Source organism: Maniola hyperantus, chromosome 9 (genome assembly GCF_902806685.2).
Source record: "Maniola hyperantus chromosome 9, iAphHyp1.2, whole genome shotgun sequence".
Taxonomy (NCBI): domain Eukaryota; kingdom Metazoa; phylum Arthropoda; class Insecta; order Lepidoptera; family Nymphalidae; genus Maniola; species Maniola hyperantus.
This window is the reverse complement of record NC_048544.1, coordinates 7,424,046-7,441,779: the sequence shown is the minus strand read 5'-3', so window position 1 is coordinate 7,441,779 and position 17,734 is coordinate 7,424,046. Positions and strand designations below refer to the sequence as shown.

The 17,734-nt window shown below is 40.5% G+C and overlaps 1 protein-coding gene across 1 annotated transcript in view; it reads left to right on the top strand.

Annotated features, from left to right (window-relative positions):
* LOC117985355 (T-box transcription factor TBX1-like) overlaps window positions 1-17,734 on the top strand; it is a 37,935-nt gene that overhangs the window by 16,431 nt on the left and 3,770 nt on the right. The window contains exons 2-8 of the mRNA XM_034972051.2: window positions 4,770-4,888; window positions 5,187-5,303; window positions 5,822-6,063; window positions 7,069-7,225; window positions 14,041-14,196; window positions 14,657-14,724; window positions 17,543-17,683. Coding sequence (XP_034827942.1) covers window positions 4,770-4,888; window positions 5,187-5,303; window positions 5,822-6,063; window positions 7,069-7,225; window positions 14,041-14,196; window positions 14,657-14,724; window positions 17,543-17,683 — 1,000 coding nt within the window. The remainder of the gene's footprint in view (window positions 1-4,769; window positions 4,889-5,186; window positions 5,304-5,821; window positions 6,064-7,068; window positions 7,226-14,040; window positions 14,197-14,656; window positions 14,725-17,542; window positions 17,684-17,734) is intronic.

Genomic DNA, 17,734 nt, shown 5'->3' with positions numbered 1-17,734 from the left:
ATTCACTGGCATTTTCTCAGTGACGCGTGTCGATCGGCTTGTTAACGAGCAATGCTCGCGATGTTGACATCAAGGGTGATCAAAGTAAGACGCCGTGTTAATTTGTTAGTCTTTACATTGTCTATTTGTATTCACCAGAGTTACTCGTATCCGTTGAGTGCTCATAGTGATAGGAGGTTCTTGGAAGGAGTACTCATTAATGTTTGTATTTCGGACTGTCTTCTTGATAAGTGGTTGATTAAGGTTGATAGTTGACCAGTAAAGTAGCTAGCGCTAGCATCATTCATTGAGAGTTGTCCTTTTTTCGCTTTAATTTTCTAGGATTTTCTCTGAAGATCTATGCAGACGGATAATATTTCGATTGTAAATTAGCTGCAAAATTGCAGTTTGGTTTGGATGTATCTACGTTTGCCACTACTACATAGCTGCATAGTACGCGCAAAACAAGTACCTAGGTCCTAGTCCAATCTGAAGTTGCAACATGGTGGTTTGGGTGTCATCTGAGATCTGTTTTTGTATAATGCGCAATCATAAACACCTCGTGTTTAGACAATAATTTAATGACTGTGTTCAGATTGGACTACCTGTTTTGCCACGTACTGGCATAAATCAAACAGACCTGCCCATTTAGTTTAGTTTAGAGATTGTGAACAACAGAATTGGTACCAATAGCTAATGTAGTTAAACAAAGTTCCCTTTCTTGTTTTGCACTCTTTTCTTATCTAAAATTACGACACCAACCAGAATTGTATATTTATCACCTCTGAAAAATTAAACACCTGCATTGCATATAGCTTTTGGGCCAGTTACACCAATACTTCAGCTTCTGAACTTAAATCACACAACTTGATTAGTTTTAGAAGTGCACTCTTTTCTTGTTTTCTGTGAAAAAATTCCGAGAACAATTTAATGTACAGTACCCGACAGGAAATATTGTACATCGACCTTTAGAAAGAGGTAGCGGTTTCGTAGAGTGTTGTCTCTGTCGTTGAGACCGACAAAACGTCTGTTAGGTATGACAGAGAGTAGAGACAATACTCTACAAACCCCGAGATCTCATATTCTAGAGGTCTAAGTATGTACCTACAATATCTCTTGCCGGTTGTAGTTGGTGCTAATTGTATACCTAAATAGGTGTCTACAAATCCTTAAAAACTAAACACCTGCCTAAATTTTGGAATAGGCATTCTTCTGTTTGAGCTTAAAGCACACAACTTGGTTAGTTAGTTTCAGAAGTTTGTAAGCCCAAATACAAACACAAATTAATTGATGGTTTGTTTGGACGTAGCATTTTAATAAGGAATTTGTTTATATTTGTTCGGGTAATATGTATCGTATGAGGGTGCGTAAATCAAACGCGTCTCAGAAACTCAGAGCTGCACTACACATGTTGTTACACTGTAGGGTTGCCACCACCAAATTTAACTTGCGGCACTATACAATACAAGTATAGTTCGAGACAGGTCGAGATGGCAATCGGGGTATGAGGCAAGGGGACGCCCCTCGCACAGTCCCCGCGCTAACCTGGTGCGGGCGAGCGCAGGTGACGTGCGGGTGTGCGGGGCGTTCCCTCCTCGATTGCCATCTCGACCTGTCGCGTACTATAGGTATTTGCACTTTTTATATTAGCTACCCACTTTTCCATTGCGAGCGCTTCGCGCTCGCCCAGCCCACCGGTGACGCTGAACGGCAAGTAGGGGCAGCAGCATAACACAGTCCGAAAAAAAATTGGCCACTTCAGCAGCGTTTCCCTTCCTCTCTTCGCTAAAATATGTCCGACATATCGACATCGCCTCAGAGCTATTAGTCATGTATACCGGGAGTTGATGGCAACCAAGGTCGACAGGGGGATATGGAAAATTATAGCAAATTAAGCTTATCATCATTATCATCATCAACCGACGTCCACATCTGGACATAGGTCTCTGGTAGGGGCTTCTTTCTACACGCCACGGTTTTACGCCGTCTGAATTCAGCGACTCCCTGCGACTCACCTGATGTCGTTCGTTGGTGCACTTAGTGGGGGGTCATCCAACGCTGCGCTTTCCAGTGCGAAGTCGCCATTCCAGCACATTGGGACCCCAATAGCTACCTACTTTTTTCGACAGTTACAGTAACTAACCTAACAGTTTTTCGAACTGTGTGCCCTGCCCATTGCCACTTATTGTCAGTTACTCTGGTTCTCCTACGGATCTCCTCAAATCTGATTTGATCACGTAGAGTAACTCCAAGCATAGCTCTCTCCATCGCTCGCTGTGTAATTAAGCTTATGGTTCCTCGTAAATCATAGACTTCCGCAAAGTAACGTCTGCTACCACTACTTCTATAGCATTGTGAACCTAGGTCTTCTAAGTTGTCGCAGTTGTCACCCCTAACGGCTGCAACCGGAGCGGCGCCGGAGCAGCTAGATTTATTGCGGTCAATCAATGCGGATTTATTGTTAAGGAAGCGTTCCCTCCTTTTGTTACAACAGATAATAATAGCACCACTATTATAATTGGACACTCCACCACCTGAGCACCAGTTACATTCTTATTATGGCGACATTAACGTTTCTATTCATTTATTAATTGCTGCTTTCGCGGACTTGTTTTGCTTTTCTTGATACTTAAATAATAATTGCGCACCTCAGTTTGTACCACAACAATTCCATATCTTGTTGCTGTAATGTAACTACTTACTGTTTGTATTTTTGTTCGATGGACTTGTATTTTACTATTAGGTGATCCTCACGACTTATTCCGCGTAGATTTAGGTTTTCTTCTAATTATTTAGGACACTAGGTGAACAGATAACATCGTTCATCGATAACGAGTCTAGGAGCCGCTGGATTCAGGCGGCACAAAACGTGTAGGTCCCTACAAGAGACCTATATCCAGCAGTAGACATTTACCAGTTGATAATGATGATGATGGTGAAGATTTAGGAGACTATTAAGACTCAATTGATTTTCCGTGATTAAATGCCCGTCGCCAGGATGCAATCTCTGTGGCCGTCAGAATCGGTTCAGCGGTTGAGCCATTAAAGGTAACAATAGACAGACAAACATGACACACTTTCGTATTTATAGCACTAGTGTAGATTAGTATGGATAAACTTACATTTTCCAGTAGATTATAGGGTAGGTGTTGTGCATGAATAATATAAAAAATGAAGGTAGATTAGTAGATACAATTGTTATATTAGAATATTATTATCAGATAGATAGCTTCTGGCTTCGACTCCACTTCTGACTTCTTAATTAGCTCCTAGCTTTAGTTGTTGTTTGTTCTCTTTTTATTTTCCTTATTTTCTTCTTTATTCCAATAAGAAAGTCACCTACTGAAAAATAAACTAGACCCGGAGTCTCTGAGAAATCGACATTGTATCGATGCATTTGGCAAGAACACTGCCATTATGGCAATTAGAGTGGAACCAATGTGTCAAACACCACAATTTAGATGCGTAGGAATTTAATTTATAGGTATAATAAAATAATTTGTCTATAAATCAGGCAATTCGAGATCGACACTAACTACAGACTGAAAATAAGATACAAAAACCATTGAAAATATAATTCACCTTTACAATGGTTTGGAAGAAGCAAAGAATTTATTAGTAGGATATGCAAATAGGATTTATAATATCTGATATCAGAATTTGGCCCTATCACACCAAATTATGTCATATTATTATTATCCGACATACCTTTTGGTGAGATAGCGAATCGATGTAGGACAAATGCGATTACAAGTCTAGGCTCTACACCATACTTTGGGTATACTTATTAGCTACTATAGGAATTAGCTTTTAATATAGCTCCCTGGTAAGATTATAAGTACCTAATACAAAGTTATTAAACAGATTTTTTTAAAATTATTAAATTAATTGGGACATCCATAACAGGTTACAATTAGGTAGGTACCTGAAAACAGGTATTCTGATTTCTGCATAAATTGTAGTTCTATATTTTATAGGTAGCTACCTACAGCTTGCGAAGGGTTAATCTAACTGAGATAGAAAAAATGACGCAAGAAGATATTAGTATGTTTATTAAGCAAAAATACACCAGAATTAACACTTGTCACAAAGGAAACAGAGAAATAGACCAGAGAATAGAAAATGTAAACTATGTAGCTAGGATAAGTAAGTAACAGTAAGATTAGGTAAGTAATATAGACCAATGTTGGTGAAAGTCGTAAGTAATACATAGGTCTATTCATCTGTTGCGACCAAGAATCAAACATACAAATTCACGTCTAAAATAAAGCGAAGATCATTGTCGTTTCTACGTTAGTATACTTTTCATCACCCGTCTTATTTATAATACCATCTTGACGTCACCCGATGAAATTATTGCGGCCATTTCAGATGCGTTTTGAGTTTCCCGCCATTACACCAATTAGTTGAGTGAGATGTCCGCTGTTGGATGGACGCTGTGGATTTTTATGGGACTGTTTATGCACTTTTTATTTCAAGTGGCTTTTTCAGGAGAACTACAGTGATATTGTGAAATACTTTGGAAAAGTAAGCATCATTATTTATTGATATTTTGGTACCTACTGTTGGTGATGGGCGTACTTACGCAGTTTTAAATTCCGTTTGTTAAATTTATGTTAGAACATTATACTTACCTATAAGTATTATTATCATCAACTCTGTAAATTAATATTTTGGAAAAAATAGCCACCTTGAAATCAATTTGTGTAATTCACGCGGACAAAGTTGCAGGAATAAGCTAGTTTATAAATAAGTAAAGTATGGATAGTAAGGATGATGGTTTGTTGCAGGAGTGGTATCGGGACAGTTTCCGCGCGGCGGTTTCCACTTGCACTCGTTAGCGGAACGAGTGAGCCGTGACCAGGATCAGCTGCCAGTACTCCCCCCGCTGCACAATGCTGTTCGAGACGTAAGTTCTACTCTTTAACTCTTAACTTAACTCCTCCTCTTAGATTACTGATTGCAGTATTGAAACGTACGCGTCCTACAAAAAATCGATGATTTAAAAGTCGACAAAATAATCGGCCTGATTTTCTAGTAATATAGATAATCTGATGAATACATCAGATCTTTAGAGAAATTTAATCGCGACAGACCTGATTCGACGTCATTTGACAGCCAAAATAATTCGTCGAATTGAGAAACTCTTCCTTTTTTGAAATCGCTCAAAAATAATGTTGTACTTGTATTTTGTTTTTGTTCATTAGAGTGCAGTGTGTTCGCGGAGCACGTACTCTCCGCTGCAAGCACTCAGCGAAAGCACATGCCGCGACCACGGCGCGCAGTCTGCTCCACCGCCGCCGCAACCACCGCCCAGAATGCAGGTACTCGTGTGTAGTTATCGGACGGTTTACAACTCGAGGACTCTTCCTGCTGGAACGACGTCTACCGCTACCTACTAAAAACAAAAATGATGTCTTGTTTGAGCTGAAGGGGCTTCTGCCTCAGCATGATGCTGCAGTATTTGACTACTGCAGCGCTGATTTTCAGGCAGAGCCCTGGTTATCAGTTAAACGGATCAGCCGTGAAAAGGTAACACAGACAGACTTTTTGCATTTACTAATATTATTACTTTTATTTATTTATAATATTATTACCATTTGCACACCAGGACCTGGTAGAATGTGTAAGGCAACTCAACTGATGTAACACCTACATGTACCCACATTCCAGCGAATGAACGTTTATTCATTATTTATTATTATTACTTAGTATGGATTAATTGGGAGTTTCTGTGCCACAAGGAAGTTCTACGGGAGATATTTTGCTTGAAGGGTTAATAAAATATTTGACAATGAACATACAAAAATCTAGAGATTTAACAGTAGGTATTTTTACACAGGTATCCAACCAAAACGTAACGCTGCATCCGGCAGTAGCTCGCTGCAGTGCAACCCTCGAACTGGCCACGTTGTGGAGGAGCTTCCACGAGCTCGGCACTGAGATGATAGTCACCAAAGCCGGGCGCAGGATGTTCCCTGCCCTACAAGCGCGGTTGTCAGGTCTACTGCCCAGCGCTGACTATTTGCTGCTAGTGGATTTTGTGCCGCTCGACGATAAAAGATATAGATATGCTTTTCATAGGTATACCTACCTTAAATGATTTGGCAAAGCCTTTTTAGTGTTCATCGATATAAATACTATGTACTTACTGTAATCTTACTGCAATGTGTTATTTTTTAGGATTCCGTACCTCAAAAGGAAAAACGGAACCCTTATAGGATCACTATGTTGTCTGTCTGTCTGTCTGTCTGTCTGTCAAGAAACCTACAGGGTACTTCCCGTTGACCTGAAGAATCATGAAATTTGGAAGGTAGGTAGATCTTATAGCTGACATTTGGGGAAAAATCTGAAAACCGTGAATTTAGGGTTAGATCACATAAAAAAATTTAAATTGTGGTCATGAACTAATATTTTCAACTTTCGAAGTGAGTGACTATATCAAGTGGGGTATCATATGAAACCTTCACCTGTACATTCTAAAACAGATTTTTATTTATTTTTATGCATCATAGTTTTTGAATTATCGTGCAAAATGTCGAAAAAATACGACTGTAGTACGGAACCCTCATTGCGCGAGCCTGACTTGCACTTGGCCGGTTTTTTCTCACCACGTTGGTTACCTACTTGGGAATCGAAGACTGAAAATTATTATAAGTTTTACTTTACTTTTTATCTGAGAGTCATATTTTGACATTGATGTTGGAAGGCCACCCGTGTATTTTGACAAAATAATTTATAACTTTTTGAGTATAGTACGCGACAGGTCGAGATGGCAATCGGGGTGGAGACAACCCGCACACTCGCAAAGCCCCCGCGCTTAATCCGATGCGGTTAGCTCGGGTGACGTGCAGGTGTGGGGGCGTCCCCCCGCCTCATATCCCGATTACCATCTCGACCTGTGGCGTATAGGTAAGTACTTTGCTTTAAACTGGTCTTTCATTAAAGTCAATAAATTCAGATTTAAGGACTTCAGTGCTTTACTTTGGGCTTGAGATATAATTAAATCTTTCAACTAAAAAAAAATTGCCCGCAAAAGGCTTAATTTTTTTTTGAGATGAATGGAAAGGGGTTTATTATGTTATGCAGTTCGAGCTGGGTAGTAGCGGGTAAGGCGGACCCGGTGTCGCCGCCGCGTATCCACGTCCACCCCGACTCGCCGGCCGCCGGCGCGCACTGGATGCGGCAACTCGTCTCCTTCGACAAGCTCAAACTGACCAACAACCAGCTCGACGACAACGGCCATGTAAGTCTATGACCACTAGCATTGCCTAACAATTAGAATCATCCGACAAAACCTTCCTTCCTTCGTATGCAGGGGTATACATTAATGCTATTCCCTTTCCAATTGTTCATTTTAGGGTAGGTACATGCACTGAGCTATTTTTCCTCAGATTTTTAAAGGTTCAGAAAAGCTCGAAAGTTATCAATATTTATTATTACACAATAGCCCAAAAATGGAGTAAGTAGGTAAATAATGTTTTAGGGTCCATGCACATTATGTACCTATGTATGTATGTGAGTTTCTTTATTTCTGATGTATATGCACAACTGTCTATGTACCTACGACGACCGAAGACGCACCGCCGCCACCGTCGCGCGAGTGCAACTGTAATAAGCCAGTAATAAACAGGTGTTTGCATAGCCCGGTCGTTTTACTTTATAACATTGGCGCCGAGTGCGGGATAGGGTATGCAAGACGCGTGCAAGGAAGTTAAGATGTCGTATATCGGAAAATTAGGCTGTTTTGATTATAAATCAAGTGAATGGGCCGTATTTAAGGGTCAACTAAATCAGTTTTTTATTGTTAACGATGTGACGGACGTTAAAAAGAGCGCAGTTCTACTGACGCATTTAACGGAAGATTCGTACCGTCTTCTTAGAGATCTCGCGCACCCCACTAAATTGGAAGATTATTCGTTCACGCAGCTAATATTACTACTCGACACTCATTTTAAACCGCGGAAGTGTTCGTATGCCGAGAGGGCAAAGTTCTACGGAGCGGTAATACAGCCAGAAGAGACCTTGCCAGAATGGGCGGCACGGTTACGTGGTCTGGCGACATACTGCAGTTTCGGCACTGCTTTGGAGCAGAATCTCACCGATCGTTTCGTCCTGGGTTTGGGTCCAGGTCCAGTACGTGACAAGTTATTCGAGCAGGACGCGGCAAACTTGAAACTGGCAGATGCATTAGACGTGGCGCAAAAAGCAGAGAGTGCAAGGGAGGCGAAGAGTATACCGACTACCACGGGTGCGGTCGTCATCAAGGAGGAACCCATTTATAAGGCGACTTATAAGAGCAAGAATGCCGGTGGTGGAGGCTCGCGAAGAGGAGGCAGTGAGGGCCGGTCGGGCCGGGCGTCTTCATCGAGCGAGCGGAATACTGCTCCAGGCTGTTTTGTTTGTGGGCTGAAGCATGCTGGAGATAATGCAGATTTAAGGAATATAAGTGCAGAGGATGTGGTGTCAAAGGTCATTTAAAAAGGATGTGTAAAAGTGCGGTTTCACGGGTTCATAATATCGATAGCAAAAGTGAATCGGAAGCTATGTGTTGTGTCCTCACAACACATAGCTTCCGATTCACTTTTGCTATCCACTCCTGTGTCAAAGTTTTAATATAAGGTATGTTAAGCCTATTAAACTTAATGTAATGTTAGACAGAGTTAAGATTGCTATGGAGCTAGATTCTGGATCGGGGGCATCGGTCATATCAGACAAATTATACTACGAAAAGTTTACAAGTTTCGCATTAAACCCATGTGCCCTGAGAATGTGTTTATATAACGGACATAAAATCTCACCATTAGGATATTTTGAAACAAATGTACAGTATAATGGCGAGACCAAAAGGATTAAATTTTTTGTTGTAAAAGATGGTGGTCCGCCATTATTAGGCCGAGATTTCATGTCTGCTTTTAATCTGGCTTTAACAGTGAAAGTAAACAACTTATGTGACGATACGGAAGTACAATCATTGTTGGAACAATTCTCTGATTTATGGCGCGATGAATTAGGTACTTTTAAGAATTTCAAGGTTAATTTAGTGTTAAAAGAAAATACAACTCCAAAATTTTTTAAAGCGCGTACAGTTCCATTCGCTTTAAAGGAAAAGGTCGAAAAGGAATTAGAGAGGTTAGTAGGCTTAGGCATTCTAGTGCCAGTTAGTAACTCCGAATACGCAACGCCAATCGTACCTGTTTTGAAAGAAAACGGTACGGTGAGAATAGCTGGGGATTTTTCTGTTACTTTAAATAAAGACTTAATAATTGACAAATATCCTTTGCCTCGAATCGAGGAGGTATTCGCAAAATTAGGTGGGGGGAAGCACTATTCTAAATTGGATTTAAAAAATGCTTACAATCAATTTGTGCTCAGTGACTCATCGCGTAGCCTAACAACAATTAATACTTCAAAAGGACTTTTTCAATATACAAGGTTGGTTTATGGTTTGGCAAATGCCCCAGCCATTTTTCAAAAATCAATGGAAGCACTCCTATCGGGCATCGAAGGGGTCAGTTGTTGGCTCGATGACATCTGTATAACAGGACCAAATAAAAAAGTCCATTTAGAACGACTACAAAAAGTTTTGAGTAGGCTGGATGATGCGGGATTGCGCTTACGAAAAGAGAAATGCGAATTTTTTAAATCTAGTGTTACTTATCTCGGGTTCACTATTAATAGTAGCGGGCTTCAGACTAGCGTAGATAAGGTGAAGGCTATATTAAATGCGCCGGAGCCGACCAACGTCGCGGGGGTAAAAAGATTCCTCGGTATAGTTAATTATTATAGGAGTTTCATTCCGAACGCGTCCGCCGTGATGGAACCACTGCATGAGTTATTGCGCGCTGGCGCAGAGTGGAAGTGGACGGAGCGTCAGCGCGCGGCCGTGCGTCACGTACAACGCGAGCTGGCATCGGAGCGCGTCCTAGCGCACTTCGAGCCGGGCGCGCAGCTCGTGTTGAGCGTGGACGCCGGCCCGGCGGGACTGGGCGCGGTACTCGCTCAACGCGATCACGAAGGTCGGGAACGACCCATAGCCTTTGCGTCTAGGTCGCTAGGAGCGAGTGAGCGAAATTATAGCCAAATTCATAAAGAAGCTACGGCCATAATATTTGGAGTAAAAAAGTTTCATCAATATCTGTACGGCCTCAGCCAACCTTTCATATTAAAGACAGATCATCGTCCGTTAGTGTCGATTTTTAATAACAAAAATGGCATTTCGGTAACTACGGCGCTACGTTTGCAAAGATATGCGATCATTCTTTCGGCATATAATTATGTAGTGCAATATACAGTACGCGCGGCGAGAGTTTGGCTTTGACCGTTATTGCGCAGAAATCAGAAATTGGGTATCAACGGGCAATTAGTGGGGTGCGGGGCGGGTGTGTAGGCGCACGCGGTGCTCTGATTGGCGCTCCACTGCTCCAGTCGTTCCCTGCCTCTGTTTGTACAATCACGTTCACAAGTGAATTGCTATTTTCGTTAATTGTTTATTATATAAGAATCTGAATAGCACTGCTGCTAAGACTTTTTTTTAATGTTAACTTTTGTATTTAATAATTATTTTAAGTTTTCTTTTGTTTGTATGTACCAATTTTACATGTATCTTGGAATAAATAATTTTATTAAAAAACAATTATTTAGAATTTTCATCGCTGTCTCTGTAAACTTTAAAAGGAAATAAACATTTTATATAAGTAAAATAACTATCAATAGTTTTAATAAATGAAGAAGTTTATCTATTTCGTATTATTTTCTAGCATTATTACCACTGTACATGAATTTTGACCCACTCAAATATCCAACCTGGTACATAAAAAAGGAAAAGTATTGTGTGCGTGACAGTACCCATGCGCAGTAATCCCCTCCACCCGAAGGTCAAAGCCAAACTCTCGCCGCGCGATCTGTACGTCCAGTGAGAATAATGTTGTTGCAGATTTTTTCTCTCGTGCACCGTTAAAAGAGACTTTATGCGAAAGTGATAGGGAATTTGATTCGTATGTGTCAATGAAATTTATAGACGCCGCCGTGCCCGCAGTCAAGGTAGAAGATATAATTAAAGCAACTAAAGAGGATAAAACCATTCAAACGGTACGCAAATACATGTCGGAAGGCTGGCCGAGAAAAATACACTGTAAATCTATTTTACCTTTTTTTCAATGCAAGGCGGACCTTCAATTCGAACAAGGAATTCTACTGCGTGGACATAGGGTCGTAATTCCAATGGCGTTGAGGCCGCGCGTATTAACAGAACTGCACAGTACCCACCTCGGAATCATTAAAAGTAAGAATAATGCGCGGGAACGATTCTGGTGGCCTAATTTGGATACAGATCTGCAGCGTTGGATAGGCGGGTGCAGATTGTGTGCTAGCTTGCGTTCCGCGCCGCCCCGGGAGCCACCGGCGCCGTGGCCGGCCGCTTCGGGGCCCTGGCAGCGCATTCACATCGACTATATGACTATAGGCCAGCGCGTATACCTAGTTGTTGTTGATGCATACAGCAAATGGTTGGAATGTTTGTACATGCAGAATGGAACGTCATCGCAAGCTCTAATTTCTAAATTGAAATATATTTTTTCCACATTTGGAATTGTGAACTGTGTGGTCTCCGACAACGACGCTAAGGTAAACTGTAAAGAATTTAATACGTTTTGTTCCAACAATGGTATCAAGTACATGACGTCACCTATTTACCATCCTGCGAGTAACGGGCAAGCGGAAAACTCTGTACGCACTTGTAAAAAGATGTTAAAATGTATATTGAGCGAGTCATCTTCTCAGCATATTGTACACGAAAAATTATTAGCATACTTGTTCAACTACAGAAATACTGTACACTGTACAACCGGAGAAACGCCCGCTAAGTTGATGTTCGGCCGTAACCTACGAACGAGATTAGATTTAATGTTACCGAGTGACAAAATAAAATATAATTTGAATTCTAATTGTGAAAGGAAAAGATTTTTTGAAAGGGGAGATATAGTTTGGGCTAGAAGTTACGGGGCAAGAAAGGAAAGTTGGGAATTATGTACAATAATAGATCTAATAGGAAATAGAATGTATAAATTACAAAAAGTAAATGATAATTCTAGTTATATTATCCGACATATAGACCAGCTTATTAGATATACCGGAGATACTTCCCAGGAATTAGGTGAAGTGATGTCAACATATTGTCCCCCTTCTTCTCCACCTGCCCCTAGACTATCATCTAACGGTTCTGTTGAGCACACACAGGCTCAGCAGTGTGCGGCGAGCCACGGAGTAGACGAGGCGGTGGCGATGGGGGAGGATAGTAATTTAGAGGATAATGTAGAAGAGGACGAGTGTGAGCGAGGGTCTGCGAGCATGCCCCCACGCGCTGATAGTTCCCCGCATCCTGAGATGCCACAGAGCCAGGCGGCGCCGGCACCGCCCGAGGAGAGCCGGGAGGCGGGCACGGTGTCCCCGCCCGCAGCGGTGATGGCACCGTCGCTCACACCCACGCCTCGCAAGCAGTTACGTCCCAGACGTAAGATAGATTATAAGTTTTAATTCAAATTGTAATTTAATTATTAATTTATTAGGTTTGCAAATTAAGGCGGAGGAATGATGTATATGCACAACTGTCTATGTACCTACGACGACCGAAGACGCAGCGCCGCCACCGTCGCGCGAGTGCAACTGTAATAAGCCAGTAATAAACAGGTGTTTGCATAGCCCGGTCGTTTTACTTTATAACAATTTCACTATAACTTCTAAATGTACAAATGGATATAATAGTATGGATGTATGTACCTAATGTAACACTGGCTATATTTTTTTCCAAAAAAATCAATATGCGGCTGTACGGCGCTATACAGCTTTCCATTGAAGAAATTAATGGATAAGTAGGTATGATTATTTTTCATTTTATTTCATTTACTAGCTGACCCGCCCCGGCTTCGCCCGGGTGGAGTATTTCGGACTGGGAGTGTCATCGTGAAGCCGTTGCTTGATACCTAAAATATCAATTCACTATCAGAAATTCTAAAATCCCCACGATTTAGGACTTTAGTACTTTGCAGCATCAGGATTGAGGAGTTAGGATCCGAAGTTCAATGATGTAGCCTATGCTTGGTACCTAAATTAATTTTGCATCATCCGCAGTTACTGAAACATTATAGTTTAGGAGTGCTGTACCCTACATCATCAGGGTTGAGGAGTTGGGACTTGAAGTCTGAGAATAAAGTCGTTCCTTGGTACCTACAATATGAATTCACTATGAACACTTCCTGAATCTTGATAACTCAGGCGGGCAGTAACGCTGCAGCATCAGGATTAAGGAGTTGAATCCAGAATTTTTTATGTGACCACCACGAAAACTTTTTTGTTGATTTAAAAAAAAAATTTGCAAATCGGTCCAGAAACCTCGAAAAAATCGATGTAGAAAAAAGAACCACCTCCTTTTTGACAGTCGGTTAAAAACCGATGACCTTGACATATTTACGGAACAATCTTTAAAATATCCCCTTTCTAACAAAAAAAGAATGAATGAAATCGGACTACGCGTTAATGAATTACAACACAGTATACATTTTAAATTTCATCCCCTCTCCTACGAGAACCATGCTGAATTTCGGGATAAAAAGTATCCTATATTCTTCCTCATAGTATGACCTCAAATCGTACCAAGTTTCATTGGAATCCATTCAGTAGTTTCAGCGTGATGCGCGGCCGTGATACAGACAGACAGACAGATAGACAGACAGACAAAAATGAAAAAATTACAGTTTTAGGTTCAGTATCGATTATAGAGTGCCCTCGAAAAAAAATATTCAAAATATCTTCAATGTACAGAATTTGACCTGTTACATTTTTCAAAATATCTTCAATGTACAGAATTTGACCTGTTACAGTTTTATTATAAGTATTGATTTATTTGCATATATTTGCATATATAGGTACAATAGATGTCATGCTTATGGGTAGGTACAGTAGCAACAATCTGCCATGGAGTGGCATGCAAAATAACGTATTATTCAAATTTTACAATATTAAAATTCATCCATTAACAACTTTGCATTTTTTGTGTTGAAACAGATAATTCTAAACTCTATGCATCGCTACCAGCCAAGGTTGCACGTGGTGTACCTTCCCGGGGAGGGACAGAGCACAGCCCCGGGCACTGTCCCGTACCGGACGTTCATCTTTCCTGAAACTGGCTTCACTGCTGTTACAGCCTACCAGAACCACAGGGTAAGTTTAGCCAAACTACGAAAACCTGCTTCTGTTAAATTGCCATTCCATCAGCCTGTAGGTTTACGGCAATAAGCACTCAAATTGTTCGAGATCAAACGGTACTGGAATAAGAGCCAGCGCGTGCCAGACCTTCGGTATTTTATAAAAGCTAAAAGTTTCTCTGCGTATTGTGCCCAACACAGGGAAGAACGAACAGGGACTATGAAGTTTGGATTCCAAAGCCACCATAGTGGCTTTGGGATAATAACAGGTAATAAAGGTGTAAAAATCTTACGTCAAAGTATAAAGTGTAATTTTTTTTATATTTTCTTCCGAAATGTATTAGAAATCGGGTCATGCATTATAGAGAAAGATTTATACCTATGTATCAAATTACGGAAAATAAACATAGTGCAGATTCTAAAAAACACAGTTCATATAATAATTATCATAATTTAAAATCGTATTTATTTTACAGATAACACAATTAAAAATAGCGAGCAACCCATTCGCGAAAGGCTTCAGAGACTGCGATCCCGACGATTGGTAAGTGATTCAAATGGAATAAGTAATTCATTGCATTTAAGTACTTAAGTAGGTATGTGTAGGCATTTTTTGAACCGAAGCTTCCTAGCGGACATTTGAGTTGAGAATCTAACTCGCAAAAAGTAGGTAACTGGCTGAGGACAAAATAATATGCTTAGTAATAACTTATTAGCTAAGCTGATCCCTAATAGTTCCATGGTAACCACTAACCAGCATTGAAATTCATTTCACTCTGAGTAGTGAGAGGGCTGTGGGTAGTTTTACTTTTGTAAAGTGTCACATGATACCTCACTTTTTCACTCTGGGTTAGCGCGGGCGCTGTGCGGATGTGCGGGGCGTTCCCTTCCCGATTGCCATCTCGACCTGTCGTGTTATATATTATGTAGATTGTGCAAAATGATATAACTTGATCAAATGGGTCTGTACTTTGTAAAATATTTTAACAATTTAAAATAAAGTCTAATATTTTCGGTGTTCAAAGACATAAAAATGACAATAAATTAAACAAACAATTTTTTGTAAAACAAAATAATAAGCAGTAAGTATGCAGATGTAACGTAAGTATATTGGCGGGAAACACGGCACGTCCGCTATAACTGTCACACGTAACTCTTTAGTCTATGGCCGAGTCGTAAAAGTAAATTGTCACCGGCTGCTGAAATGGAGCCGAACGTCTGAAGCGGTGGTACACATAAAATATAATCATTTGCGTTCACTTGATTCATAGTCCATGTTGTGACACGGATGGCTGTGAAAAATGTGGTTTCGTTTACTTGGCCATTAATATTTCGACGTGGATACGCCATCGACACTGATTCGGAAGTTTACTTAATTTGCAAAAGCTTATGCTCCCGACTTCGTCCACGTGGACTACATCAAACCTCAATTTAACCCACTTAGGGGTGGAATGTCGAAAAATGGATTTACAAAGAACACACCCCCCAAATTTTACGTCTCTAGGACCAGCGGTTTATAATATACAGATACAGATTATTAATCGAAAAGGAGATTACTAAGGCGAAAGATGGGCGAAGAGTCTGTGAAAAGTCTTACGTACATTAGTAGAATACAGTCAAGAGTTTGGCTCTTCATAATAATAGCTTTCGATCAAGGCTGTTGATTTTGAGAATTCCAACATTTTTTAAGTTTGATAAAATCCAAAAAAATCAGTTCCCTTATTATAAATGCGAAAGTGTGTTTGTTTGTTGGTTTGTCCTTCAATCACGTCGCAACGGAGCAACGGATAGACGTGATTATTTGCATGGGTATAGTGGGTACCTGGAGAGTGATTACCTTTTATCCCTGGAATTCAGAGTTCTCACGGGATTTTTTAAAATCTTAAATCCACGGGTACGAAGTCACGGGCATCAACTAGTACTATTATAAATATTCAAAACTTACTATACTTACTTCACTAAAATAGGTTAGGGCTGGTTCATACTTCAGAATGTACCTACCGAATTGTTTACATTAGGTAGATTTATAGCTTTCCCAGTGACTGCATTGGCTCATTTCTTCAGTAGGTACCTACTGTATCAGTGGTTTGGAGTAGTCTGTTCTTTGGTAAACTTCAATATATTTACATACGCGTTGCGTTGTATTGTTTATCATCTGTTTTCTGGCCAATAAGAGTTTTATACCACTACCCACGTCGTAATAATTTCGTCAAAGATTAACTTCTGGGCAGACGTAATCAATAGGTACCCACATTATACAGTACCCATATTATAAATGTGAAAGTGTGTTTATTGGCTTGTTGCTTTTTTGGTTTGTCCTTCAATCACATCGCAACAGAGCAACGGATCGACGTGATCTTTTGCATGGGTATAGTTAAAAACCTGGAGACTGACATAGGCTACTTTTTATCCCGGGAAATCAAAGAGTTCCCACGGGATTTTTAAGCGTCTAAATCCATGCGTACGAAGTTGCGGGCATCAGCTAGTGGGAATATAAGTTCACATCAGACACTAGATATTGTGTAGGTAAGAGGGCAAGGTGTAGGTAGGTACCTACTTTCTTTATAAAACAAATCAAAGACAGACAGACAGACAGACATTAATAGGGCCGTTTTGCACTTTGGGTACGGAACCTTAAAAAGGAAGATGACTTTAAAGGCTGGCTCGGGTCAGTTTTGTCGGCATAAAGTTCACGCAAACTCAGGGTTCGGTCGGTCTCTTTAAACTCAGACTTCAAACTCAGATATAGTTAAGGCTCTTTCCAAAACTTTCTTCTAAAGAGATCTTTTAATTTTATACTTACTTATATTTTTCTTATATATTTTTTTGATTCCTTAGTGAAAACGATAAGGATCCAAACAGCTCTTTAGTAATCAATTTGTGAGTCAGAAATCCCATGATAAACAAATGATTCATTAATCAAACGAACATTCGCCATGTGAACAAACAGGGCCCGAGTGAGACAAAAAATGTTACGATGCCGTGACTTCCCGGTAAAATCGATTAATATCCCGGATAATATATGACACCATTTGTCGTTGCTTGTCAAAATATAGTATTAACGGTATTAACGCGTAATTCGACTCCGCCTATAGTAGGCGTAAGATAAGATAACGTTTACCTACTCTTTTTACAAGATTACATGTGTGAGTCTTTTGTAGGTAGGTTTCAGTATTCCACTCCGTAATTATGACACCTTATGTTTTAATTTAAGTAGGTACCGCTACCATTAATATTTTTAATTAAAAACAACCGAAGATTTAACTACGGCCAGTTACCAGCTCTAGTTAGATACTGTTTTGTAGTAGGTACCCGATTTCAGAAGAATGTCCTGATTCAAGAAATAAAATATTTTTTCACAGCCCCCCGGAACAAAGCTCGCAACGCAGCACCCCGCGGCGCCGTGATCCAGCACCAGTAGAGCCCTACCCACTAGCGCAGCCCTACGCGGGGGACCCAAGCGCGAGCGGCCCTCTTTACGCTGCGCACGCGCATACAGTTCGGTGAGATACTTTTATTGATGTGTGATAAGTACCTACTGACAGTCATCATAA